The sequence below is a fragment of the Onychomys torridus genome, chromosome 17 (genome assembly GCF_903995425.1).
Source record: "Onychomys torridus chromosome 17, mOncTor1.1, whole genome shotgun sequence".
NCBI classification, from domain to species: Eukaryota; Metazoa; Chordata; class Mammalia; order Rodentia; family Cricetidae; genus Onychomys; species Onychomys torridus.
Window position 1 is genome coordinate 63,472,669 of NC_050459.1, and position 25,997 is coordinate 63,498,665.

At 51.4% G+C, this 25,997-nt stretch overlaps 2 protein-coding genes across 8 annotated transcripts in view; one reads left to right on the top strand and one right to left on the bottom strand.

The window, feature by feature from the left end:
- Sugp2 (SURP and G-patch domain containing 2) overlaps positions 1–6,999 on the bottom strand; it is a 31,535-nt gene extending 24,536 nt beyond the window's left edge. For 3 of the 5 annotated variants that reach the window (XR_004946891.1, XM_036209374.1, XM_036209373.1), the window contains exons 1-2: positions 6,571–6,983; positions 4,568–4,690 (exon numbers count right to left, since the gene is read on the bottom strand). Coding sequence is in view for 4 of the 5 variants with exons in the window: in XM_036209374.1 (XP_036065267.1) it covers positions 4,568–4,679 (112 nt within the window). In the remaining variant the exon portion in view is untranslated. Of the gene's footprint in view, positions 1–4,567; positions 4,691–6,570 lie in introns of all 5 variants that reach the window. The other 2 variants (XM_036209376.1, XM_036209375.1) reach the window with 2 other exon arrangements.
- Positions 6,735–20,805, top strand: Armc6 (armadillo repeat containing 6). 3 transcript variants are annotated; one of them, XM_036209377.1, is made up of 8 exons: positions 6,735–6,869; positions 10,599–10,728; positions 12,533–12,615; positions 15,039–15,612; positions 17,592–17,737; positions 18,598–18,729; positions 18,962–19,099; positions 20,098–20,805. In XM_036209377.1, the coding sequence occupies exons 2-8, from the start codon at positions 10,608–10,610 to the stop codon at positions 20,308–20,310; spliced, it is 1,407 nt and encodes a 468-aa protein (XP_036065270.1). In that variant the 5' UTR covers positions 6,735–6,869; positions 10,599–10,607; the 3' UTR covers positions 20,311–20,805. The 3 variants fall into 3 exon arrangements, with proteins under 3 accessions (XP_036065270.1, XP_036065271.1, XP_036065272.1); XM_036209378.1 differs by having other exon boundaries at positions 6,853–7,090; XM_036209379.1 differs by lacking the exon at positions 6,735–6,869 and adding an exon at positions 7,097–7,249.
- Positions 20,806–25,997: the final 5,192 nt, after the last annotated feature.

Consider the following 25,997-nt stretch of genomic DNA (forward strand, 5'->3'; position numbering starts at 1 on the left):
CGCCTGCACACACTGCATACAGGGAACACAGATGCACTCAGGCAATACACGCGCACACACACACACACACACACACACACACACACACACACACACACACTAAAGGAAATGTGTGTGGTGCTATCTCCAGCCCTCTACCAGCCAGTCTACACTGGTCCACTGAGAAGTGCCACCAGGCATTCAACCAAGTAAGAGTAACAGCACCTGGAAAACCTGCACCTGCACTCCCCATGCAGCTTCCCAGCACTCTCCCTTCTACAACAGCATGGAGACTGCTGCCACAATGTTCAGTGCTTAGCTACATTTCTGGGGATCCGAAATGCATAGAAGATGAGCACACCTCCATGCTGTGCAGACACCACCATACCATTACATATTAGGGGGAAGCACCTTCTGAGCATGCACTACATAGAGCTGGGAACCTCATGTCCTATGGGCACTGAGAGGTGATCACAATTACCAGGTTTGTGCTTGCCTTGTGGCCATCAGCCAAGGCACGGTAGTGGATTACCCAACAGGCACACATTAGCCTCAGACACAGGCTCCCCAATTCACCACCAGACACTACCCTCTCCATCACTCCACCTACCCTTTAGAGAAGGGGCTTAGTTTCTATGCAGCCACACCCAGCCCACTTCAGGGTTTCCACTTCTGTCCACTTCTGCCACGCTCACTGTCCTGGAGGACTCCATGTCCCACACTGCCTCTGGGAGGCAGCAGCCTTGGCCCATGCCACACCCACCACAGCTGAGCAGGCAACAACCTGGCACCCGCCCCTAATGTGGTAGAAAGGCCGAGTGGTCATTAGATCTGTCTCTAGGGCTGAACCAGAGACAGAGCAGGTAGGAGTAGAAGAAGCTACACTAAGTGGGGCTATGGCGGACAGTAGAGTGTCATCCAGGATGGGAGGGGGTGCACAGATATTGTTGCAGTTCCTTTTGTACACAAACGCTGCAAGAAGCTGCCCACAGACGCCATCTATGGCAGCAGCATGCCTCAGGCAGCTTTCTCACAGTTGGGTTTGTTTGTTTGTTTGTTTTGTTTTCCAAGACAGGGTTGCTCTGTAGCTTTGTAGCCTGTCCTGGACTAGCTCTGGAGACCTGGCTGGCCTCGAACTCACAGAGATCCACCTGTGTGGTACTGTATTCCCAAAAATATTGTGCAGGCTAATAAACTTATCTGGGGTCAGAGAACAGGACAGCCACAATATTAAACATGAAGATAGGCAGTGGTAGCACACGCCTTTAATCCTAGCATTCCAGAGACAGAAATACCTCTGGATCTCTGGGTTCAAGGCCACATCAGAAACAGCCAGGCATGGTGACACACGCCTTTAATCCCAGAAATCCAGCCTTCAATCCCAGGGAGTGACGGCAGAAAGCAGAAAGATATATAAGGCGTGAAGACCAGAAACTAGAAGCATTTGGCTGGTTAAGCATTCAGGCTTTGGAGCAGCACAGTTCAGCTGAGATTCATTCTGGATGAGGACACAGAAGCTCATCAGTACAAGACCATAATCCCAGGGCTGGGGAGGTAGAGACAGGATGGTCTCAGGGCCCACTGCCCAGCTAATCTAACCACATCAGCAAGCTCCAAATGTCTCAAAAAGCAAGGTGAGGCTGGAGAGAAGGCTCAGTGGTAGAGCACTCGCTGCTTTTGCAGAGGACCTGGGTTCAGGTCCTAGAAACCACATTAGGTAGCTCACAACTGTCTGCAACTCCAGCTCATGAAAGCGGATGCCCTCCCTCTTCTGGCACTCAGAGTGACTCTCTTGCCCCTCAGGCAGGTGCACATACCCACACACATACCCATAAACATGTAATTTAAAAATAAATATTTAAAAAGCAAGCAAAGTGGAAAGTGATCAAGGAAGACACCAGATGTCAACCTTTGGTAACCACACATGCCTGTGCACCCCCATATGAACACACACAAATATGAACACATTGCACACAACACCACCACCCCACAAAAAAGGGGGGGCAAGAAAAGGGACAAGTACCAAGAAGCAGAAAAATGGAAGAAAACACAAAAATCCACACTCCTGGGCAAATACAAGTTCCCCTCTACAGCAAAGACTGAGCACCTACTTTGTACACACTGGGCACTGTCATTACTGAAGGGAAGGAGATAGATCAGTAGCAGAGCTCTTATTTCGCACATTTCTGGCCCTGGGGTTAGGAAAACAACACACACAAATCCACCTACCACCACCCCACCCCATGCACATACATAGACACACTGCGGGAAGGTGGGTGCCAAGAAGGGCAATACAATGGGCAGGAACACAAACACAGTGGGAAAGGCCATCCTCAGAGACTCTCACCATGTGTGAAGTGGCAGCACCTGGCGGTAAAGGGCTGCTGCTAAGGGGAGTGGGGGGAGGCAGATATGAATTTCCACCAGCAAGAAACAAACTGGAATCCCTTGGCCCTGTCTGTGGTTCTGGTGCAGTCAGGACAGCAGAGCTAGGAGGCAGGAATGATAGCGGTATCATACATTTCCCATGGCCTGGTTTACAGAAGAAAGACATGTACAGTATAGAGCAGAAGCCTAAAGAAAGGGCAGCTGAGAGACCATACAGCTTTGCTCCAGAACCCGTGCTATAAGGTTTACTGCTTCTCCAGCAATCAATCTTTCTTTCTGTCTGTTTTTCAGGCAGGGTCTCCTTATATAGCCCAAATTGGCCTCAAACTCACAGGAATCCTGCCTCAGGCTCCTCAGTATGTACCACAACACAATGCCCCACTAGTCTTCTTGAGGAAATTAAGATGTGATGTGTGAGATTGCAAGCCCAGCACCACTTAGAGATCTTAGGCAACAGTCAGCTCTTCAGCTCTCACATTATTGAGCCTGTATGATAATGAGTATTCAGAGACGGGTAATGCCTGGGGGCGCTCACCAACCTAAGACAGAACACCTGTGTGGCCTGGACAGGTGTCTCCAGGACAGGTAAGGTGACCTGCTGATGTCCCTCGCAACCTAAGTCAGAAGCTCATTTTTTTTAGTAAAAGGGGGGGGCCTGTAGGGCCCTGGCCCCCATTTTGGGTAACTGTTGCCTTGCTTGCTGACCTTGACCTTCATATCCTCCCTATGCTAATGCCCTGTGAGATTCCACCCTCCTGAATGCTTAAAGGAAGCTCCTTGTCTGTGTATCCAGCATATTGGGCGTTAACTGCTTAGATGCAAGATTGTAAAACATCAGGAGCGGGGTTGGGGATTTAGCTCAATGGTAGAGCACTTGACTACCAAGCACAAGGCCCGGGGTTCGATCCTCAGCTTAAAAAAAAAAAAAAAAAAAAAATCAGAAGCAAACTTCTGCCAACTGGGGTTCTCCCATTGTGCTGTAAGCCTGTATTTAAGGCCTCCTCCCTCCTTCAATAAACGACATTCGGCATTCAAAAAAAGAAGAGGGGGTCAAGATCATGATGGGGAAACCCACAGAGACAGCTGACCGGTACCTGTTAGAGAAGGGGAGAGAGGGGGAACTGGGGTTGGTATGTAAATTGGAAAAAAAAATTTAATAAATAAACATATTTAATAAATAAAAAAAAAAAAAGAAAGAAGTGATGTGTGGAGGCTGGGGAGACGGTTCAGTGGGTAAGAAGGCTTGTAGTACAAGCAAGAGGACCAGGTTCAAGCTCCCACCACCCATAAGAGCCAGGCATGGCTGCAGACAGCTGCAACCCAGCACTGAGAGACAGGGCCTTGAAAGGGACAGTCCTAAAATCTACAAAGCTTACACTAGAGAACTAATCAACCTAAAACCTCCTCTGTAACAATGACAAATCTTAACGTTTTCGGTAAGTTTATGAGTTTGTGTTGGACTACATCTATAGTGATCCACAAGTTGTGGTTTAGATATGCCTGCAAGAACTAAGATTCCGGGGTTGGGATTTAGCTCAGTGGTAGAGCACCTGCCTAGCAAGCACAAGGCCCTGGGTTCGGTCCTCAGCTCCACCACCACCCCACCACCCCCCAAAAAAGGGAAAAGAACTAAGATTCCAGTCCCAGCCAATTTGCTGAGACTGAGGCAGAGTCTTAAAGGGGACAGCTGTTGAGATAGCCCAGTGAGTAAAGGCACTTGCCCCAAGCCTGAATGACAACTGAGTTTGACCCCTGGACCCACAGTCAATTTTTGTAAGCTGTCCTCTGACCACTGCATGCAAATGTGTGTACGTACGCGCGCGCGCGCGCGCGCGCGCACACACACACACACACACACACACACACACACACACACGCACACGCACGCACACACACACGCACACGCGCAGGAACCCTTCTGTAGAGCTAGGGTGTAGTTAGTGGCAGAGTATGTGTGTTAGCATGAGTAAGGCCTGGGTTATCCCCAACACCAAAACACTCTCAAAGTCTTTCATGGCAGAGCATCTGGCTGACGTGCTCTAAGTACCAAAAATAGCACCTCCTGCACACTGATTTAACTGGCAGGTGGGCCACAAGAAAATGTAATCTCCTTCCAACAAATCCAGCAAAGGTCAGAGTAGCTTGGCTTGCACCCAGAGCATTATAATCCAATGTGGCCATCCTGAGCATCTTAACTTACCTTGAGCTTTAAGCTGGAGAGCTTCGCCAACAGCTTCAGAATCCCCATACCGTTTAGATTTCTCCTGCAATACGGTGTCCAAAGATTCCTGTGCCATCCGCCTTGCCGCCATGTTTCTCTCTCCTACAGTGAGAGAAGCCACACTAATCAAGACAACTTGCCCCAGGGAAAAACCACTACCAAAAACAGGATTACAGAACTGGAAGAATGGCCTGGAAAAAGGTATTTTGGAAAGGTGTGACCACCCAAACTTCAGTTTGGAGAAGAGCTTCCCAGAGCTCACTTCACCCTGAGAGCCCTCTGGATGAGTGAATAACATCCCACCAGGGGACACTGAGCTACAGCTGTGCACTGAGCCAGTCTTAGCAGAAGAGCTCTTTTGATCTTTCAACACACACCGAGAGAGCCGAGTCCTTACAGCACACAAGGAGCTGCGTGTGGTCCTGCAGGCCACTGGTGCCAGCACTTCCCAGGCTGAGGCAATGGTATGTCCAGATCTAGGCCATCCAAGACTACATAGTGAGAACCCGAAAAAAGGGCTCAGGGACTAGAGAGGTGGCTCAGTGGTTAAGAGTGTTTGCCTACATTGGACACCTAACAGTTACATACAACTCCAGTTCCAGGGGATATGACAACTTTTGGCTTCCACCTACCCACTTGCCCCTACCCAGCCCAATAAATAAAATCTTTAAAAAGGAGGGGGGAGGGATGGAACTGAGATGGCTCAGTAAGGGGCCAAGCCTGATGGCCTAAGTGCACCCTGTCACCTGACAAGTTGTCTTCCTATTTCTACCCATGTGCTCTGGCAAACATGTACCCAGAAATACACAAAATTAAGGAGAAAGAAAGTGGGGGTACAAGGACACATGCACCTGCAATCTCAGTGCTGAGTTAGAGGGGTGGAGAAGACCCCTGGAGCTTGGTGGCCAGCCAGACTAGCTAGTCCATATGCAGACATCAATTTCTGCCCTCCCCCAAGAAAGGACCTAGTGATATGCATGTGTAACCCCCAACATTTAGAGGGCTGAGCAACAGGACTGCAAGTTTAAAGCCTGTGTGGGCCACCTGTTCCAGGCCAGCCTATTCTACACAGCAAAATCCAGTTTTGTGTGTGCATGGTTTTTTTTTTGCTACATGAGAGTAGTCCACGCTGGCACTGGCACTGAATTCTGACCCTTCTGCATCTGCCAAGTACTAGGATTACCGGTGTGCATTGCCGTGGAGACCCTGTCTTTTTACTTATGTATTTATTTATTTTCTGGGTGGCAGGGTAGAGTAGAAGGGATCCAGATAGAATCTACCCACATATTCTCTGACTGGCCTCAAACTTAACATGTAAACTAGGCTGGCATTGAAAGTGAGGGATCTCCTGTCTCTGCCTCCTGAGCACTGAGATTACAGGTGTGAGCCATCACACTCAGCTAGAGACCCTGCCTTAAAAAAGGGAGGGAGGGAGGGAGGGAGGGAGGAAGGAAAAGACATTAGGAAAAGCAGGCTTCAAGAAGCGAACCAACCAAGGTCAGGTACCTTGGTCTTGAACCAACAGGCACTCACTGGGAATGAGGACACATTCTTTAAGTAGGGGAAAAAACAGGCAGCATTGGTATCAGTAACAGCCCGCGTCACGGCACTTCCGAATTCAAGGGACAAACCTGCCCTCTGTTCGTTTCTGTAACAATCATCCGGTTTCCCCACGCCCCAGAAAAACGATAGGGGGGCTGGATCTCCGGGTCAGGTGGTCCTGAGATCTAATCAAGGTAGCGAATCTGTCTGCACCTCAGTTTCCCCATCTATGGGATGGGCAGCCAGAGGCCGCAGGGTTCCTAGCAGCTGGAGGCCCGACACAAACCCCGTTCGCCGTTCCGCCCGCCCGCCCGGCCGGCTGCGAGCTACAGCACAATGAATGGACGCAATCGCGGCCCGAGAAAAGCGCTCGCCCGGGCCCTCCCGAGTCCGCCTAGCCCGGGGCCCGCCCTCCCTCGTCGCCAGGGCCCAGGCCTCACCCCGAGCGGTGCCGCCCCCGCCGCAGCCTCAGGCTCCTTACCGGCCGCCTCGCGAGGCGGGGAGATGCAAATAAGCCAACGGTTTCCGCAGCGCTGAGTTGCGCAGGCGCAAGCCGCCGCCTCGCCTTGGTGCGCAAGCGCTGGCTGCCACCGCCTAGGCCCTCATGCGCAGGCGTCGCCAGCAGCCATCTTGGCGCTCTCGCGCACGCGCGCTGCTCGCTTCTCAGGACGGCTTCTACCGAGGTGAAAACTATCCCTTTTAAGGGGAAGCGACAGCTAGAAGCAGCACGGAAAAAGCGGTGAGGGCTCCAGCCCCACGTGTACTCTGTGGCTCCCTTCGCTTTACCTGTGTTCGTGGTCGCCCTTGTTGCTCCGGGAGGGAGCTTCTCGGTTGAGGGACGCTGAGGCGAGGCGGCGCCTCTGCGCTTGCGCGCATACGGTGGCCGGAAGGTGCCAAAGGCGGAGCCTGGGGCGGCAACCGCGAGCCCCACCCTTCCCCCCACGTGGCTGTGTAGACCGGGTGAGGAACGCCGGCCTCCCGGTCCTGCGGTGGGCGCAGAGGGGAGTGGGCGTCGCGGGGTCGGGCTGGTGGTGTCTGCGCGACCCTCAGGGACTTGGTTTGGTGGAAGGAGAGAATCGTACTAAAGATTCTTGGGGACCAAAGCCTCGCCTCTCTGGGGTACACGTTCTTTTCTGCGATACTGTTCATTGGTGCTGCCGCTGTGTGCTGGTACCTGCTGCGTGCTCAGTTGCATTCTAGGCAGTGGAGCAAGGAGGACAGGGCGTGCAAGACTGTCAGTGTGGCTCTGGGTTCGGGGGACGAAGGTCCTACTGTGGATATAATGATGGAGCAGGCGTGGTTGGTGCATCTGTCATTCCTGCTCTAGGGAGGCAGAGGCAGAAGGTCCGCTACGAGTTCGAGACCGGCCTTGGCTACGTAGCCAGACCGACTTTTCGAATAAAAAACGACCAAACGAAACAGCAAGAACAGGCGTTGTGGTGAGCTCGAGAAGCAGAGACAGGAAGACTCCTGCGAGTTCCATACGAGTTTGGGCTGTGGCCAGACCCTCCCTCAAAAACAGCAGATAAACGGGTTTGTTGGAAGAGTGTGGAGGATCAGGAGTTCAAGTATAGCTTTAGCTACGTGAGGCCGCATCTTACAGGAAACAAAACGGAGGAGAATAGGAGAGTGAGGCTGCTTGAGCCAGTGTGTTTTAATTTTTAGTTGTTTTGTTTGTTTTGTTGAGACAGTGTCTTACTGTGTAGATCAGGCTGGTCTGGAATTCACAGAGGTCCACCACGTCTGCCTCCAGTGTGCTGGAATTAGGTTGGCTTGTTTGTTTGGTTTTTTGTTGTTATTTTTCAAGACAGGGTTTCTCTGTAGCCCTGGCATGTCCTGGAACTTGCTCTGTAGACCAGGCTTGAACTCAGATTAGCCTGCCTCTGGTTTACTTGTGCTTTAATAATAATTATTATTAAAATTGTTTTTAATATTGTCATTTATGTTTATATTATTATTTGTGTGTGTGTGCTCAAGCACCCAGGAAAGCCAGAAGAGGGTATCAGATCTCTTGTGCTAGAGTTACAGCTGTCTGTGAACTGCCAGATGTGGGTGCTCTAGTCCTCATGGTAGAGCAACATGCCCTCTTTAATATAGGAGGTTTTTTGTTGTTGTTGTTTTTAAGATTTATTTTTTATTTATTATGTATACAGTGTTCTGCCTGCATGTATCCCCGCAGGCCAGAAGAGGGCACCAGATCTCATTACAGATGGTTGTGAGCCACCATGTGGTTTCTGGGAATTGAACTCAGGACCTCTGGAAGAGCAGTCAGTGTTCTTAACCTCTGAGCCATCTCTCCAGCCTGCAACATGCCCTCTTAATCTTGAGCCTTCTCTCCAGCACCTCAACCTGCACACTCTTTCTTCTAGACAGTGTCTACACTCTGTAGCCCTGGCTGCAGTCCTCCTGCCTCAGCCTCCTCTGAGCTTGGATCACAGGCTTGTACCATGAGGCCCAGCTAACCACACATACTGGAGGGTGTGTGTGAACTTCAAAGTTTATTTTCATACATTTATTTACTGTGTGTGTGTCACATACACTGAGATCCACATGTAGAGATGAGAGGACTTGTGGGTCAGTCCTCTCCTCTCACCTCGTAGGTCGCAGGGATGGGCTTTTGTTGTTTTCTGAGACAGCCTGAGACAACCTGCAGAGTCAGTGCTGAGATGACAGGTGTACCACCACACTGACTGATTCATGATTCTAGAGTGAATGGGCAAGTGTCAGTTGTTATAGAGAACATTATCAGGAAAGCTTGATAACATTGATTATGGACTGTGTATTAGGAAACAGCATTCAGGCCAGAGAGGTGGCTGTCAGGTTAAAGTGCTTACTGCCAAACCTAATGACCTGAGTTCAATCCTCAAGACCCCCATGTTCGCAAGAACTGACAATTGCAAGTTATTCTCTGGCCTCTGCATGTGCGCACAGCAAATGCAAGCCAGCACTTACACATGGACGAAATGCAGTTTTTTAAAAGTCAAATTAACTAGTATTAGAGAACAGTCAGGCTTGGGTGAGGCCACCATCCCCAGTACTGCCAAGTCACATTGTCATCTGTTTTGTTTAGGCCCCATCTTTGGTGGATTGTTTATTGAGGTCAGATTTCATGTAGCCTAGGTTAGCCTGAAACTCACTGTGTAGCCCAGGCTGATCTTGAACTCCAGGTCCTCCTGCCTCAGCATTTCACGTGAGGCCTCCTTAGTGTAAACTGCTGTATAATGCTGTCTTTGTGCACAGTTACATAGAAAATTATACTGAACTATGAGATAGGGTGAGGTTCGGGGCCAGTGAGATGGCACAGTGGGTGAAGGTGCTTGCTGCTCAGCCTACCAGCCTGAGTTCAATCCCCAGAAGCCACATGGTGGAGGGAAAGAATCGACAGCTGAATGCTGTTCTCCATTCCCCACATCTGTGCCAGGGGTTACACATGCCCTCCCCACACAAATAATGTCCTAAGAAACAGACACAATAATTTTCTTTCTGTCTGTCTTTCTTTTTTAAGGGAAGGGGGATTTAATTTAGCTGAAAGCCAAGTTTGTTTTGAGACAGGGTCTCACTGTGTAGCTCCAGCAGGTCCTGGAACTCCCAAAGATCCATCTGCCTGTGCTTCCCAAGTGCTAAGGTGACAGCCTGAGTTCTTCTGCACTTTTAGAAGCTCTGAGGAGCCAGGCAGTGGTGGCGCAGGCCTTTAATCAAGGCCAGCCTGGTCTACAGAGCGAGTTCCAGGACAGCCAGGGCTACACAGTGAGACCCTGTCTTGAAAAAATAATAAAAGGAGCTCTGAGGAGAGTGGTGTAGGTGAGAAGATCATTTTCATGGTTGTCACTGTGGCCTGGCAGACAGCCCCAAGTGGCCTTTTCTTCTCTTTTCTTTATGTTTTCTTCATTTCATTTTATATGTGTGGGCTGCAGATACCATGGCCTGAAACAAGAGTCAGAGGGCAGCTTTGGAAGTCCGCTCTCTACCATGCTGGTTCTTAGGACTGAGCTTAGGGCAGCTTTGGAAGTCCGCTCTCTACCATGCTGGTTCTTAGGACTGAGCTTAGGTCAGCTTTGGAAGTCCGTTCTCTCTACCATGCTGGTTCTTAGGACTGAGCTTAGGACAGCTTTGGAAGTCCGTTCTCTCTACCATGCTGGTTCTTAGGACTGAGCTTAGGACAGCTTTGGAAGTCCGTTCTCTCTACCATGCTGGTTCTTAGGATTGAGCTTAGGTCTTCAGACTTGATAGCAAGGTCCTTTACCCACTGAGCCATCTTACCAGCAGGTCTTTCTTTTCTTTTTCATTTTGGCTTTTTGAGAGAGGGTCTCACTGTGTAGCCTCCCAGGTTGGCCTCCCACTGGCCAGGACCCTTCTGTCTCCGCCTCTCTAGTACTGCAATCCAGGCATGCCCAAATGGCATCACCACTAGGGTAGCCAGACCCTCAGTTGCCTGCTATCTCCTGACCAAATGTTCCTTCCCACTCAGCATGCAGAGATGGCTTCCAAGCGGATCACACAGGAAACCTTTGATGCTGCAGTGCATGAGAACATTGAGGAGTTTGAGATGGGCGCTGAGGAGGCCGTTCGAGAAGCTGTGGAGCAGTTTGAATCACAAGGTAAGGTGCTGGGCTCAGTCCTGGCTCCTAGAGGCCACAGCCCTCAGCCTGACATAACAGTGGGTGCTACTGACCCCATCCCTGCCTATGTCCATGTATCGCCCGCACCCCGCTTCACCTTCACCACTGGCATGGAGCCAGTTTTGAGTCGCGGAGGGGTAGCGTGGTAGGGCTATAGGGTGAGCGTGGTGTTGCTAGTAGTCTTTGGGGACTGAGCCACATGGCAAGGAGCAGAGGTTCAAGGTGAGTGTGACCACGTGTGTGCCAGGCTGCTGGTGGAGGCTGGTGCTAGGCATGAGCACACCCCATTTCCTCTTGTTTCTGGTCTCAGTCTTGCTCTCTATTGGCCAGGGGGTCAGCCAGAAGTTCAGAAAGAATGTCTGCTCCAGAGCACAGAAATGGGGTGCCCTGTGGGCAATCAGGTAAACATTGGGAGCATATCTGGAGAGGCTACATAGGGTGTGTTTGTTTTGGGGTTTTTTTTTGGGGGGGGGTTAGGCTTTTTGTTTATTTGGTATTTGGTTTGGTTTTTGAGACAGGATTTTTCTCTCTATAGCCCTAGCTGTTCTGGAACTCACAGAAGTCCATTTGCATCTGCCTCCTGAGTGCCAGGATTTAAGTCATGCACACCATACCACAGCCCCACAATGGGGTATGTTTGTAATCCCAGCACTGAGAGGTGGAGACAGGTGGATTTCTGAGGCTTGCTGGCCATCCAGTTTAGCCTAATTGGTGAGCTCCAGGTTCCAATGAGGCCCTGTCTCTAAAAGGATTACAGCTCCTGAGGAATGATGCCTGAATTTGACCCTGGGCCTCCATGACCCACCCTTGCACAGGAACACCCCCCTATATGACCATACACCCACACCCCACATGACCATCTACACACATGCACACACCCTCCACATGACCATCCACAAATGCACACCCACCCCAAATGACCATCCACACACATGCACACACCCTTCACATGACCATCCACACACATGAACACATACTCCCATGACCATCCACATACATGAACACCTGCATACACCAACACATGCACACCCATACAGTTTTCAACAAAACACAGCGTGGTGGTACATGTCTGTGATCCCAGCTCTTCCTTATTTTTATTATTGTTTAGTTTTGGTTTTTTTAGACTGAGTCATGTAGCCTAGGCTAGCCTCTTACTCATTATGTAGGTAAGGCTAGCTTAAACACTGATTCTCCTGCCTCCATTTTCCAATGTTGGGATAACAAATGTGCACCACTACTACCAGCTCATTTCAGTACTAGAAGCTGTAGCAGGAAGAGTACTTGGAATTTGAGGTCAGTCTGGGCTACATAGCAAGATACAACCTCAAAAACACTTAACCCCCAGCATTTGGGAGATAGAAGAATGTAGTAGACCTCTGAGTTTGAGGCTAGCCTAGTCTACATAGTAAGACTCTCAAAAACAAACAAAAAACCTCTTAAACCACAGACACACACGCACGCACGCGCAAGAAGTGCCTCCCACAGAAGGGATGTCTTCGGGGCCTGAGGTGCAGAGGGACCGGTAGGGGTTCGAGTTCAAAGGAAGAGGCTCTGTAGGGTCCCCTCCCCATCTGTCTGCCAGGCAGAATCTACCACCTTCCTACCCAGACATAGCACATGTGGCAAGGCCTTACTTAGCAGCGGCACACATGTGCTGTGCAGTCTGTGGCTGGCCTGTGCAGCGGAGGGACTGTTGGGAAGAACCCCGGAAGCAAGCGTTCCATGGGGACCTCCTGAGGGACTTGAGGGGTGGGTGTCACTTGTCTCATCTTCCCCTCTGCAGGGGTTGATCTGAGCAACATCGTGAAAACAGCACCGCCAGTGTCCTTGGACGGCCTTCAGGAGCCCACACATGATGTCCTACAGGTAGGGCAGCTGTCTCCCTCATCCCTGGAATGCTCTGGAGGGTCTCTTTCTTCCCCATGTCCCATATGGCAGAAATCAGGGTTGAATGTTAGTGGTCTTGTGTCTGCTGGTTCATCTTAAGACCAGTAGAGTCTACAGTCATGTGTCATGTGAGGGCTGCCAGCCTCCGGGAACAGCTGAGCTACTTTGAGGACATGTTGGAGACACACAGTGCATGTGTGATCTCACTGCCCAAGGGTCAAGGGCACTCAATATAGCAAGGGTCTCTGGCCAGCTTTGTGTGGGTTCTGGGGATCTGAACTCAGATCCTAGTCCTAGCACAGCAAGAGCCAGGCAGATCTCTGTGAGTTCGAGGCCAGCCTGGTCTACAAGGCGCAAAGTTACACAGAGATACCCTGTCTCGGGGAAAAAAAAAAAAAAAAAAACTCTCAGGGCCACATAATACAATCTTGTTTCCACAACAGCAGCAAAATTCTTTGGTTTTTTCAAGACAGGGTTTCTCTGTTGTCCTGGAACTTGCTCTGTCGACCAGGCTGGCCTCAAACTTGTAGAGATCCGCCTGCCTCTGCCTCCCAAGTGCTGGGATTAAAGGGCGTGCACCTCCACCACTTGGTTTACAGCAGAATTCTTATGGGGGGCACACATGCTGAGATGCACCTCTGGAGGTCAGAGAACAACTTTCAGCAGTTTGTTCTATCCTTCTGCTCTGTGGGTCCTGAGCTTGGAACCCAGGATTAGGCTTGCATAGGAAGCACCTTTACTCGCTGAGACTGAGCCACCTCACTGGCTCCTTGGCTGTGTCAATCCCTGTTCTGTGTAATGTGCTCTGCCAAGGTTCCTAAGGCTAGCTTGAGCAGGACTGCCAACAGGTGTTTCTGCTTGTCATGGTAGCTGAATTCAAACCGAATCCCTTGGGCTACTGGTTTCAGCTGAGCCTCCCTTTCATGGGCATGTTGCCAGCAACCTCAGGAGCACTGGGCACGTCACCTTAGCCTTGGCTCGTATTGTGGCGCATCCTGAGGTCATGCCAGTCGCCACTCAGACCGGCTGGCTCTGTGTTTGGTGTTTTTCTCATAATTCCCAGATGGCATAGAAGTGCATCTGAGAAATCTGTGTGTGATGTGGCTTCACTGGGAGTGGATGGAAGGGAGCTGTCCAGATGGGCAGGTTCTCCTTCCCAAAGCACTCTGGGCAGTTACCCTCTACAGCAGCCCTGCATTGTTTCTGATGGCTTCCCTGCTGCTCTTGTCTGGGCTTCTTGGCGGCATCACAGTTAACTCCAGTGTGTCTGCTCACATGCACAGCTGCTTAGCAGAACCACTGAGGTGGCTGGCACTTCTGTGTGGTGTGTGACCCATGGTACACAGGGCTTCGAAAACTACAGGTGTGGAACAGTGATAGAGCACATGTCTAGCATGCAGGCCCTGGGTTCTAGTCTCAGCTCTATTGGAAAAAGAGTCAAGAGGGCTCAATGGGAAAAGGTATTTGCCACTGTGTCTGATGACCTGAATTCAGTCCCTGGAACTGACCTGATGAGGAGGGCCGTGATTCCCATGAGTTGTTCTTTGCTCTCTGCATGTGTGCTGTGGGGTATGTGGGTGTGTTCGACAAAGAAGTAAAGTTTCTTTAACAAAAAATTAAAAAATAAAAATTGAGGGCTGGAGGTGTCTGCAATTTAGTGGTAGAGCACGTGTCGCTGCATGAAGCCTTGGGCTCGATCCCCAGTTCTTAAAAAGCAGGAGCAGGAGGGCTGGAGAGCTGGCTCTGCAGTTAAGCTGCTCTTACAGAGGACCCGGGTTCAGTTCCCAGCCCCGACATGGCAGCTCACGACCATCTGTGTGTAATTCTATTTCCAGGGAATGTAACCCCCTCGAGCATCAAGCACATAAGTGGTACATGGGCAGACATGCAGGCAGAACTCACATAATACATAAATAACAATCAAAGATGTTTTTTCATTTTAATATAGTGCTTCATATCCAGGATCCCAGCATTCAGGAAGTTGTTACAGGAGGTTTCCTGTGAGTTCAAGGCAAGGTTAAACAACATAATTTCAAGGCCATCCTGGGCTATATGTCAAGACATTGTCTTGGCACTAAAGAGATGGCTCAGTAGTTAAGAGTGCTTACTGCTCTTACAGAGGACCTGGGTTCAGTTCCCAGCACCCACATTGTGTGGCTCACAACAGCCTGTAACTCCAGCTCCAAGAGATCCTATTTCCTGTTCTGGCTTCTGAGAGTATTCACACACACACACACACACACACACACACACACACACACACGAAAGATCCTGTCTTAAAATAGCAGTGTAGGTATAGAAATTTCCAGATGGATCTAGCCATCCTGGGCCCAAATTCTGGGGGTGAGGTTCACTGTGGTTCAGAGCCTAACAGGAGCAGCTAACACTGACATTCTCTGCAGGCTCTCAATGATCTGCAGGAGGCCCTGACTGGGTCTCGGCCCCAGGAGGTATCAGCCCACCTTGCCCGCTTCTGCGACCAGTGCAGGCAGCAGAAGGCCAGCCGCTACCTGGCAGCCCAGAAGGGGGCCTACCCAATCCTCCTGGCTGCCTGGCAGCTCGCTGCCACGAGCGACCAGGGCCTTCTGCTCCAGGCTCTCAATGCTCTGGCTATGCTGACTGATGGCCAGCCTGATCTCCTAGATGCCCAGGGCCTGCAGCTGCTCGTGGCCACACTGGCACAGAATGCCGCCAATACCGAACTCACCTGCTGTGGGATCCGCTGCGTGCGCCATGCCTGCCTGAAACATGAGCAGAATCGGCAGGGTCTGGTGAAAGCTGGAGTGCTGCCCCTGCTAACTGCTGCTATCACACAGCATGCCCAGCATGCCGATGTGGTCAAGGAAGCCTGCTGGGCCTTGCGGGTCATGACCTTTGATGATGATATCCGAGTGCCCTTTGGCCATGCCCATGAGCATGCCAAGATGATTGTTCAGGAGAACAGAGGTCTGAAGGTGCTCATTGAGGCTGCGAGAGGTAAGAGCAGCATTGGTAAGAGTGGGGTGGGTGTGCTGAGAGGGTGGCCCAATTGTAGATCCCCTGCCTAGAATCCCAGTGAGGGGCTGGGGGCGTGGTCAGGGTGGAGCCCCGCCTAGAATCCCACTGAGGGGCTGGGGGCGTGGTCAGGGTGGAGCCCCGCCTAGAATCCCAGTGAGGGGCTGGGGGCGTGGTCAGGGTGGAGCCCCGCCTAGAATCCCAGAGAGGGGCTGGGGGCGTGGTCAGGGTGGAGCCCCGCCTAGAATCCCAGTGAGGGGCTGGGGCGTGGTCAGGGTGGAGCCCCGCCTAGAATCCCCAGTGGGGGGCTGGGAGCGTGGCTCAGAGACCTACCTGGGTACAGGATGTCGTGGGTTCATCCTCAGCACTGTAAAATTAACAAAGCTGCCCTACACTTTTATCTGTCCTCATATGTAAGTACTTTGGCACATACATGTGTCCACATGCTGAGTCAGCTGTGGGCAGTCACGATGTTGATCTTCATACCTTAAATCTACTGTCTTCCAGCCTGTCCCTTTCATCCATTTGAAGTTCTGAAAGAGCTGGCTGTAGTGCGCCATGGTGACACATACCTTTAATCTAGCACTTGAGAGACAGAGACAGGTGAATTTGAGTCCATCCCAGTCTACATAGCAAGTTCTAGGCCAGCCAAAGCTACATAGTCTCAAAACAACAAAACCTGCCTGAAAGTTGGAGCACGGTGTGCTACAAGGATCAGTTCCCGCCTGTCCCGTGGCTGTAGCTCCACGGCCAGGCCTGTGTGTGGCGTTCTCACTCTGAGGGACAGGAAGGGCTGTTGTAGTCCCTGCTCACACTTCCAAAGAGGCTGAGAAATGGAGCTTGACCATCTGCAAAGTCAGTCGGCTTCTTGAAGAATTGTGCATCTTCCATGCTTGCGTGTAGCAGCTTGAATTAGGCTGATAGAGACAGTCGAGGAGGACAGACATGGCGAGCCCTGTCTTGTCTCTTGCTTTGCAGTGCTGTGGTGGAGCCCAGTGCCTTGTTAACATTAGTCCAGCACAAACCACTCTCTGCTAAGCCCAGGCCCCAAGTATAGAGAGGACGACTCACATTCTTGTAGTCTGAAGGCCCCAGGGAAGACCAGAGTCTCCCAGCAGCCCCAGGCAGAGTCTTTATCCACTGAGAAACCACAGTTTCCCATTTACCAAAACCTTTATCTGATTGGATAAGCCCTTTACTTAAAGCAAATAATATAGTAGGTTTGGTGGCACATGCTTTTAATCCCAGCACTCAGGAGGCAGAGGCAGACTGATCTCTGTGAGTTCAAGGCCAGCCTGGTCTACAGAGTGAGTTTCAGAACAGCCAGTGCTACACAAGAAACCTTGTCTCGGGAAACAAAAAAAAAAAAGAAAAGTCATTCCCAGCTAGGGACCTCAAGGTCACATTGATAGTTTGACTGGCTTCTCTCCCTCCCTCCTTCCTTCCCTCCCTCCCTCTCTCCTCCCTCCCTCCCTCCCTCCTTCCTTCCTTCCTTCCTTCCTCCCCTCCCTCCCTCCCTTCCCCCTTCCCTCCCTCCCTTCCTCCTTCCTTCCTTCCTTCCTTCCTTCCTTCCTTCCTTCCTTCCTTCCTTCCTGTTTTGCTATGAAGCCCTAGTACTAGCTCTGTAGACCAGGCTGTCCTGGAACTCACAGAGATCCTACTGCCCCTGCCTCGAGTGCTGGGGTTAAGGTGTGTGCCATGTGCAGCCCTGGGCTTCTTTACCTAGAGGATGCCTGGAGCAGGTCTGGCTGTTATTTACCTCTGTGATGGAGCAGCTTCAATAGCTGCCAGCAGGGGGCAGGGCAGGCCTAGCCAGGGGCCAGTTCTCCCCTGGGAATTTTGGATGACCCCAGCCAGCCTGTGATGTGGGGAGTTCTCCCAAGACTAACAAGCTCCTTTCTACACATTCGTTTGTCCCTGGCCCCTCCCAACTCAAACTCTCACTTCCTGCCTCTGCACAGCGTTCCCTGACAACCCGGGAGTCCTGAGCGAACTCTGCAGCACCCTGTCCCGCCTGGCTGTACGGAATGAGTTCTGTCAGGAGGTCATCGACCTCGGAGGCCTTGGCATCCTTGTGACCCTGCTAGCTGACTGCAGTGACCACCAGGTGGAGCCCAAAGCTTTCCTCCTCCCCCAGGGCTCCTGCCCCTGAGGCCACAGCCGGCCAGACTGGCACTAAGGAGAGGGCAGGGGTGAAAGTTCAGGAGCAGAAGGCCCGCTCATACTCCCGGCGTTCTGGTTCCATTCTTCCCTTTTTTTCTTGTTTGCCTGTGCTGATGAGACTTTGAGCCTCCTGCATGCTAACCCTCTGCCACCAAGTCATACCACAGCCCTTCTTACTCAATTTTGAGACTGGTCTTGCTCTGCAAAGGCCAAGCTGGTCTTGATATTGCAATCTTTCTGCTTCAGCCTTTCAAGTACTGGGATGACAGACTGTGTGCGTGCATGCGCTCATGTGTGTATGTGTGAGAAAGACAGAGTGGGGCAGGGTCACAAGGTCTCATGTAGTCCCAGCTGATCTTGAATTTGATCCATGTATGCTACCTTGCCAGGCTCAATGTGGTTGGTATGGGTGCTAGAACTCGGCCTTGTGCATGGGGGGCAAATACACTACCAGCTGAGCCACTGCCCAGGTCCCACTTGCACATTCTCTACAGTAAGCAGGAGTGAGGAAATGAGAATACCGTCCTCAGTTGCGGCTGTTCAGTGCTCTCCCTGGGTCACACCTCATGCCCTACCATGTGAGTTGGATTAGGCAGAACACCCACAAGACCCAGACTGCCCTTTCCTTGTATGGTGGATCTTGATCCTGTTATCACAGGCTGGTCTGTGACCCTAGGATGGCCACATGTATTCAAACAGAAACAGCCATAGAAATTTTTTCAGCACCCCCTCCTTCCATCCAGCAAGCCTCCTGTGTGCAGCTGACACACATGCCAGGGTGACCTCACCTTGCTGTCCACACAGGACCTCGTGAAACAAGTACTCAGCGCCCTGAGAGCTATCGCAGGCAACGACGATGTGAAGGACGCCATTGTCCGGGCAGGCGGTACGGAGTCCATTGTGGCTGCCATGACCCGGCACCTGGCCAGCCCCCAGGTACCCACCTCAGACTCACATGGACTTCCGGCAGGCTGCATCCGTCAGGTTCTCTCGGGGTCAATGCCGTCACCATCCCTGGGCACCCAGTCCACCGCTGCTATGACTCAAGCCAGAAGAGATCCACTGAGGGCAGTTGCAAAGTGTCAGGGTGGCTGGCCAGTCATGCTAACAACACAGGGAGGTGGAACCTGTCTGTTCATCCATCTCAGTTGCTGTTCCACACTCACAGGTCTGTGAACAGAGCTGCGCGGCACTCTGTGTTCTGGCTCTGCGAAAGCCTGAGAACAGCCGGGTCATTGTGGAGGGTGGTGGAGCACTGGCGGCGCTGCAGGCCATGAAAGCACACCCGCAGGAGGCCAGCGTCCAGGTGAGTGCGAAGCTGTGTGTGTCTAAGCGCGGGGAGCCAGGTGTGGTAGCTATGATCCCAGTCCCCAAGAAACAGGATTACCACAAATTCAAGGCCTGCCTGCCTTACAGAGTGCCAAGACAGCCTGGGCACTTTAGTACACACGCACACACACAACTCCGCCCAGGGCTGTCCGCTCTGTGTTTATCTCCTTTTGTATAGTTTGTTGTTGTTGTTTTTCTTGAGACAGGGTCTAATGTAACCCAGACTGGCCTCCAACTTTATTGACTACAAAAATGACTTTCAACTCCTGATCTTCCTGCCTTCCCCTGCTAAATGCTGTAGTGACAGGACTGTGCCCCAACACTCATTTTGAGAACAGGACCCCCCCCCCCCGGGCCCATTTATTACATGCTAGGCAAGCACTCTGACCCCAACTGACCCCACCCTGCTTTTCCTTTGAGACAAGCTATAACTCTGTAGCTGCCAGAGGCCTAGCGTGGCAGGGACATCCGTCTGTGCTGTCATGGCTGACTGTCACTCTTAAATACTGTGACCGTGCTCAAGGCATCCCTATGTGTCAGGTGTTCTGAGCCACCCAGCCATGAGGTCATTATGGGAGCAACTGGTTCTCTGCAGACCCAGCTGTGGCATATGGTGCCTGTGCATCAGGGATTTTAAGATCCATGAAGGTTCCTGAAACCAACCCAGATGGGTGACTCATTGAAAATGAACTTTGGCACCCCTTTACCCATGGCCTTACTGTAGCATCTCCAGGGCCTGCCTCGGGATTATGGGTAGCTGTCTGCCCCGAAATCATAGTCTCTGTTCCAGATACTGTCTTGAGTGCTCACCTAGGAGATGTGGGAGATGGAGCTGAGAAGATCATGTGAGAACATGGGGCTAGCCTGGCCCAGCGTAGCTGTCTGCTCAATGTCTCATGTTCTGAGGAGTTCGCTAAGTTCGGAGTGGACCCCAAACAAGGCCTGTTCCCCTGTTCACAACCATCTCTCTTCCAGAAACAGGCTTGCATGCTGATCCGAAACCTGGTGTCCCGCAGCCAGGTCTTCTCTAAGCCCATCTTGGACCTCGGGGCGGAGGAGCTCATTTTGAAAGCCCGAGCTGCCCACCCGGACTGTGAGGATGTGGCCAAGGCTGCATTGCGAGACCTGGGCTGCCGAGTGGAGCTTCGTGAACTGTGGACGGGAAAGAGGGGTGACCTGGCTCCATGACCCTGTCTCAGCAAACTATGACTCTAGAACATGGGAACTCTGTGCCCTGCCACTCTGTCCCCACCCATGCTACCCAGAGCAAAAGTATGTTCAGCAGGTCATTGGTGGGGGAGGGCAGAAGCAGCCCTTGGAGCCTGTGTCCCCACAGGCAGCAGTGATGACCTAGTGGCCCACCCCTTCCAGTACCTTTCCCGCCCACAGTTTTTCTCAGCAGTTCTGGGGCAAAGGGCACAAGGAACTGCAACAGTCTGTTGGAGTTTGGGGCCCCTGCAAGCCAGGGTCCTGACAGGTTGGCCCCAGGGCTGCAATGCAGGCACCATGGGAGAGGTGCTTCTACCAAAGGGGGCTTCCCAGATCCACATGGTGGGGAGGGGGGTGACTCCTGCAGATTGTCCACTGAACTCCATGTGTGCGCTGTGGTGCGCTCACACACATGCGTGTGCGTGCATAATAAATAAATAAATATAAATTAAAAACCCTGCTCCTCGGAGTTGGGGATTTAGCTCAGTGGTAGAGTGCTTGCCTTGCAAGCGCAAGGTCCTGGGTTCGGTCCTCAGCTCCGGCTAAATAAATAAATAATAAAAAGAAAAAAAGTATCTCATCTATCTTTGGGCTGGAGAGATGGCTCAGAGGTTAAGAGCATTGGATGCTCTTCCAGAGGTCCTGAGTTCAATTCTCAGCAACCACATGGTGGCTCACAACCATCTATAATGAGATCTGGTGTCCTCTTCTGGCCTGCAGGCATACATGCAAATAGAACATTGTATATGTAACAAATAAATATTATAAAACAAAACAAAAAAAACACTGCTCTTCATTTTTCTTGCATGTAAAATGGATCCAGAACTCCTGGTGCTGCTGGCCAAGTCAGGGATTTCAGACTTGTCCATTGGAGTCTGCCTGGGTCCCTCACAATGCAGCCTGCCAATGCAGGCTTAGAGGGTCTCCTCAGCTCTGTGGGGGCTGTGACTACAGCTTTAGAGAGAGCAGGGCACTGGACACCTCAGGTTGCTGCAGGCACTAGAAGTATTTGGGATACAGCCTAGACTACATAGCCACTGAGGCTGGGTCAGGCTCACTGCGCTGGGGAGCAGACACTAAGCTCAGACCCAGCCAAGCTCTGGTAGTGAGCAGGTAGTCTGACTTGTGGGAGCATTGCTGTTTTTCCGCACATTGGGTTGTGTTGGGAAGGAGACAAGGCATCATTGGCTCCAGTACCTGTCATCCTTCACTGAGTGTATTAAGCAGCCCACTTTTCTCTGAGCCTCAGTTTCCCCATATGTGAAATGCACAGTTGTTGCCATCTCAAATTCCCACGCCCCAACATTCTGCAGGTTCCTAAGCAGCTGAAATCACAAGTGGAAATCACAGCATGGTCACCAAGCTGCTCCTGAGCCTGTGGGCCATGGGGCTCAGAGTGGCCTCAGAACCTCATTCCCAGCTGGGTGGTGGTGGCATTCGCCTTTAATCCCAGCACTCGGGAGGGAGAGCTAGGCGGATCTCAGTGAGTTCAAGGAAAGGCACAAAGCTACATAGAAAACTCCTGTCTCAAAAAACCAAAAAAAAAAAAAAAAAAAGGTCTCATACCCATAATCCATAGGCTTCCCTTCCCCCTCTCATAGCTCTGGACCTGGTGTGCCTTTCCCAGAAGGCTATGGTTTCCATGGAAACCAGCTGTTGCTGCTAGCTGCTTTATGTGTTGGGGAGCAGGGTTATCCCAGCTCAGCCACCCAAATGTCCAAGCCTCCCCCACTGGACAGGGAGAGGCCCTGCCAGCTCAAAGACAGACATGAACTTTGGACCAGGTCACCCCGCCCTTCTCCACATTCGGGACCTGCCAGGATGTAGGTGAAGGGTCTTCGTTGTCTCCTATTGCCTAGACTGGGTGACTTGGTGTCAGGGTCAGTGATGTGTGTGTGACCATGGGCAAACTTCAAACCAGGGATACCCAAAGACTGGCCCTGTGATTCTCATCCCGCGTCACACTCCCAGTCTACCCCAGACTTCCCTTTGTTCTCCATTCAAAGGCAATTTGCACCCCACAGACCACCCCACTTCCCACCATTTCCCTCACAGTTTCTTGCTTATTTTCCATGCACCCCAGCCTTCTTTTGTTGTTGTTTTGTGATTGTTTTAATGCTTACATGTATGTGTATCAGGAGGCATGGAGGCCAGAAGTGGGCGTTGAATCGCATGGAGCTGGAGTTACAGGCAATTGGTCAGCGCAATTGGTCAGCTCTGAGGAGCAGAGCAGAGGTCGCCTTGCTTGTAACTTCACACATGTCTCTCCAACTGTCTGTGCACTCCTTGTGGGTGGGTCCTGGCCCCTAAGGACCCCTCAGCCTCACACATTCAGCTCAGTGGAAGGCAGGAATCCACCCTCAGCTCCAGCATCCTTTGGGCAGCCAGCTCCATGGGACACTCACCCTCGAGTGGAGCCAGGAACTGAGTAACTTCAGGCCTGGCGGGGCCTCAGTAAGTGCTGAAGACATCCCTCCTCATCTCATTGTTCCCATCTGCACTGGGCCACCTCAGGCCTCCCCTGCCCCAGTGACTCCTCAGAGGATGCCCCTTCTGCTCCTTAGTACTTGGTGTCCTTTGAAATAACGCTGGAGAAATGGGCTGAGAGAGACTCAGAGCCTGTTTGTGTGTGTGTCTGGCCTGCCTTCTACTGCTGTGTGTTCCTGGGACTCAGAATGAGTGAAATCACCTCTATCTCAGTCTGGATTCAAAGTCACCTTGGCTGTGTTCAGGATGCCTGCAGCAAGGGATCCACCTGGGGTCCAGGGATCAGAACAACACTGCCAATTTGTGAGGTTTTATTGCTTTGTATGTTGAGGCAGAGGCTCACCACGTAGCCCTAGCTGGCCTGGGACTTGCTATGTTGATCAGGATAACCCAAATTCAAAGAGATCCACTTGCCTCTGCCTCCCAAGTGCTGGATTAAATGTGTGTACCATCATGCCCAGTTGTTTTTGTTTTGATTTTTTTTTCTTTTTTTGGTTTTTCGAGACAGGGTTTCTCTGTGTAGCTTTGCACCTTTTTCCTGGGACTCACTTGGTAGCCCCGGCTGGCCTCGAAATGCTGTGGGATGTTCTGTATGTCAAATGTGTTGCTCTGATTGGTTAAAATAAATAAAGTGCTGATTGGCCAGTAGCCGGGCAGGAAGGATAGGGTAGGTGGGACAAGGAGGGGGAGAATTGTGGGAAGTGGAAGGCTGGGTAGAGAGACACTGCCAGCCCTGCCATGACAAGAAAGATGTAAGGTACTGGTAAGCCACAAGCCACGTGGCAACTTATAGACTAACAGAAATGGGTTAATTTAAGATAGAAGAAGCAGATAACAAGAAGCCTGCCACGGCCATACAGTTTGTAAACAATATAAGTTTCTGTGTGTTTACTTGGTTGGGTCTGAGCTTCTATGGGCCTGGCGGGTGAGAGAGATTTGTCCTGACTATGGGCCAGACAGGAAAACTCTAACTACACTCGAACTCACAGAGATCCGCCTGCCTCTGCCTCCTGAGTACTGGGATTAAAGGCGTGCGCCACCACCGGCTTTGTTTTGATTTTTAAAGTAGGATTTTTATTATTTTTAATTATGTGCATATGTATAAGTAAGTACATGTGTGTGCAAATACCTGTGGAGGCCAAAGGCATCAGATCCTCTGTAGCTGGAGATACAGTCGAGTGTGAGCCACCTGATGTGGGCGCTGGGTCCTTTGAGAAACCTATAAGTGCCTTCAACTACTTAGCCTTTTTTTTGAGACAAAGTCTCTCACATAGCAAAGAATGGCCTTGAACTACTGACCGTCCTGCCTCTGCCTCCCCAGTACTAGGATCCCAAGAATTCCCCATCATGCTCTGCTGTTAATGCCTTTTCGTTGTTTGCAAATCTCTGTCTCTAGGACCATGACCCCATTTCCCAGATGAGACATACATAGAGTTGCACCCATTTCGTCTCATTGAGGCCTTAGGTCCGTCTCATGTCCCATCCCTCTCCTTTAACTAACCTTGCCCTCCCTAATCTTGGGCAGGTGACCCTGGGCCCTCACTTGACTGAAGGCATACCCTGGGACTCCCAGAGGGAGAGGAAACAGGGAGTAGACAGTGTCTTGCCTGGGGCCGAGCAGAGAGGCTGAGATCCTGCCAAGTACTCTCCACTGTGGGGCCACAATGGAGTGTCAGCTGCGGCTGCTGCCAAATCCAGGCCCAGCCAGTGCTTCTGGCACCATTGGCAGAGGCAGCTCAGTGTTGGACCACTGCCTGACCCTTGCCTCAGTTGGCATTGTCGGTAGGGAGCCATGAGGCCTTCCAGGAGCTTGCCTCCCTCCCTCATTCCCTCCCTCTCTTCTCCAAGCCTGGTAAGACCACAGTAAGGCTCTTATTCTTTAGATGGGGACACCACCCTCTTTGTGTGGCCATCTAACCCTATTGTTGCTGGAGCTGTTAGGGTTGGAGCCTGAACTCTGCTGGCCCTAATAAGTCAGGCTGAGGCATCAGTCATCCTCAGTGGTTCAGTTAAACACCCAAGTAGGTCTTGGGCTGGAGCTCTGTTGCCTGAGTGCCCCAGGTATGGTAGCATACACTTGACATCCCAGCACTCATCCCAGGAGGTCGAGGCAGGACAATCAGGAGTTCAAGGTCATCCTTGACTACAAAACAAGTCTGAGCACAGTGTAGGCTACATGAGACTCTGTATCAACAATTAAACATGGGAGGCATGGCATGATGACACATGCCTTTAAATCTCAGCACTGAGGAGGCAGAGGCATGGGAGTCTCTGGATTTCTGGCAAACCTGGTCTACATGGTGAGCTCCAGGCCAGCCAGAGCTACATAGTAACACAGTGTTACATCAACGCCTGTGGTACTGAGACTGATGGGTTAGTGGCTAAGAGATGGCTTGCTCTGCTATGCAAGCACAAGGTTTGGAATCTCCATTCCCAGCACCCACATAAAACAGTTAGGCATGGCCACACATGCTTGTTACCCCAAGGCTGGGCCAGGTGGGCAGAAACAGGAGGATGTCTGGGCCTTGCTGACGGTCAGCAGAGTCTGGAGATCCAGGTTCAGGGAAAGGCAGAGAGCAAGTGTGCAGCCAGTGTGCAGCAAGACACTGGCTTCCTGCACAGCAGTGCACACACTCACAAACAGTAGTGAATGGCCACACTGCAAAGAGGGGCAAATGAAGAGGTTTGCCGACCCTGATACAAGGTTCAGGATTAATTTTAACTACATTTATGTATTTATTTAATTTGCTGTGAGTGCGCATCTCTCATGACAGCTCATGTGTGGAGGTCAGAGGACAACTTTCCAGAGTCAGTTCTCTCCTTCACTGTGTGGTGCCTGGGAACTGAACTCAGGTTGCCGTTGAGGCAGGCCCCTTTACTGGTTGAGCTATCTTCTCACAAGCTCAAGGTTCTCGTTTAAATAGAAGGTGAGAGGTATGCATAGCTCAGTGGTCCTGTTCAGGCAATAGTCCTTTGCCTGTCATTGACCAATGTCTGTCTCAACTGCCTTCCACCCCAAGGTGGTCTGACAGGAAGTCGGAACTATGTGGAGTCCTTGCTAGTGGCAAGTCAGGTTCCAGCTTTGGCTGCACGAGGGCTTCAGCCTTCTCCTTCTTGCAGCATGAGAATCCTGGGGAAACTCTAATGTTTTTGGGTCCCTTGTTTAAATATTCTGATAG

Excerpts from the sequence above, each read along its gene's own strand:
- Armc6 (XM_036209377.1), top strand. The coding sequence starts at position 10,608 with ATGGCTTCCAAGCGGATCACACAGGAAACCTTTGATGCTGCAGTGCAT. Across the intron at positions 10,729-12,532 it reads GGAGCAGTTTGAATCACAAG|GGGTTGATCTGAGCAACATC; the intron begins GTAAGGTGCTGG and ends TCCCCTCTGCAG. Across the intron at positions 17,738-18,597 it reads CTGACTGCAGTGACCACCAG|GACCTCGTGAAACAAGTACT; the intron begins GTGGAGCCCAAA and ends CTGTCCACACAG.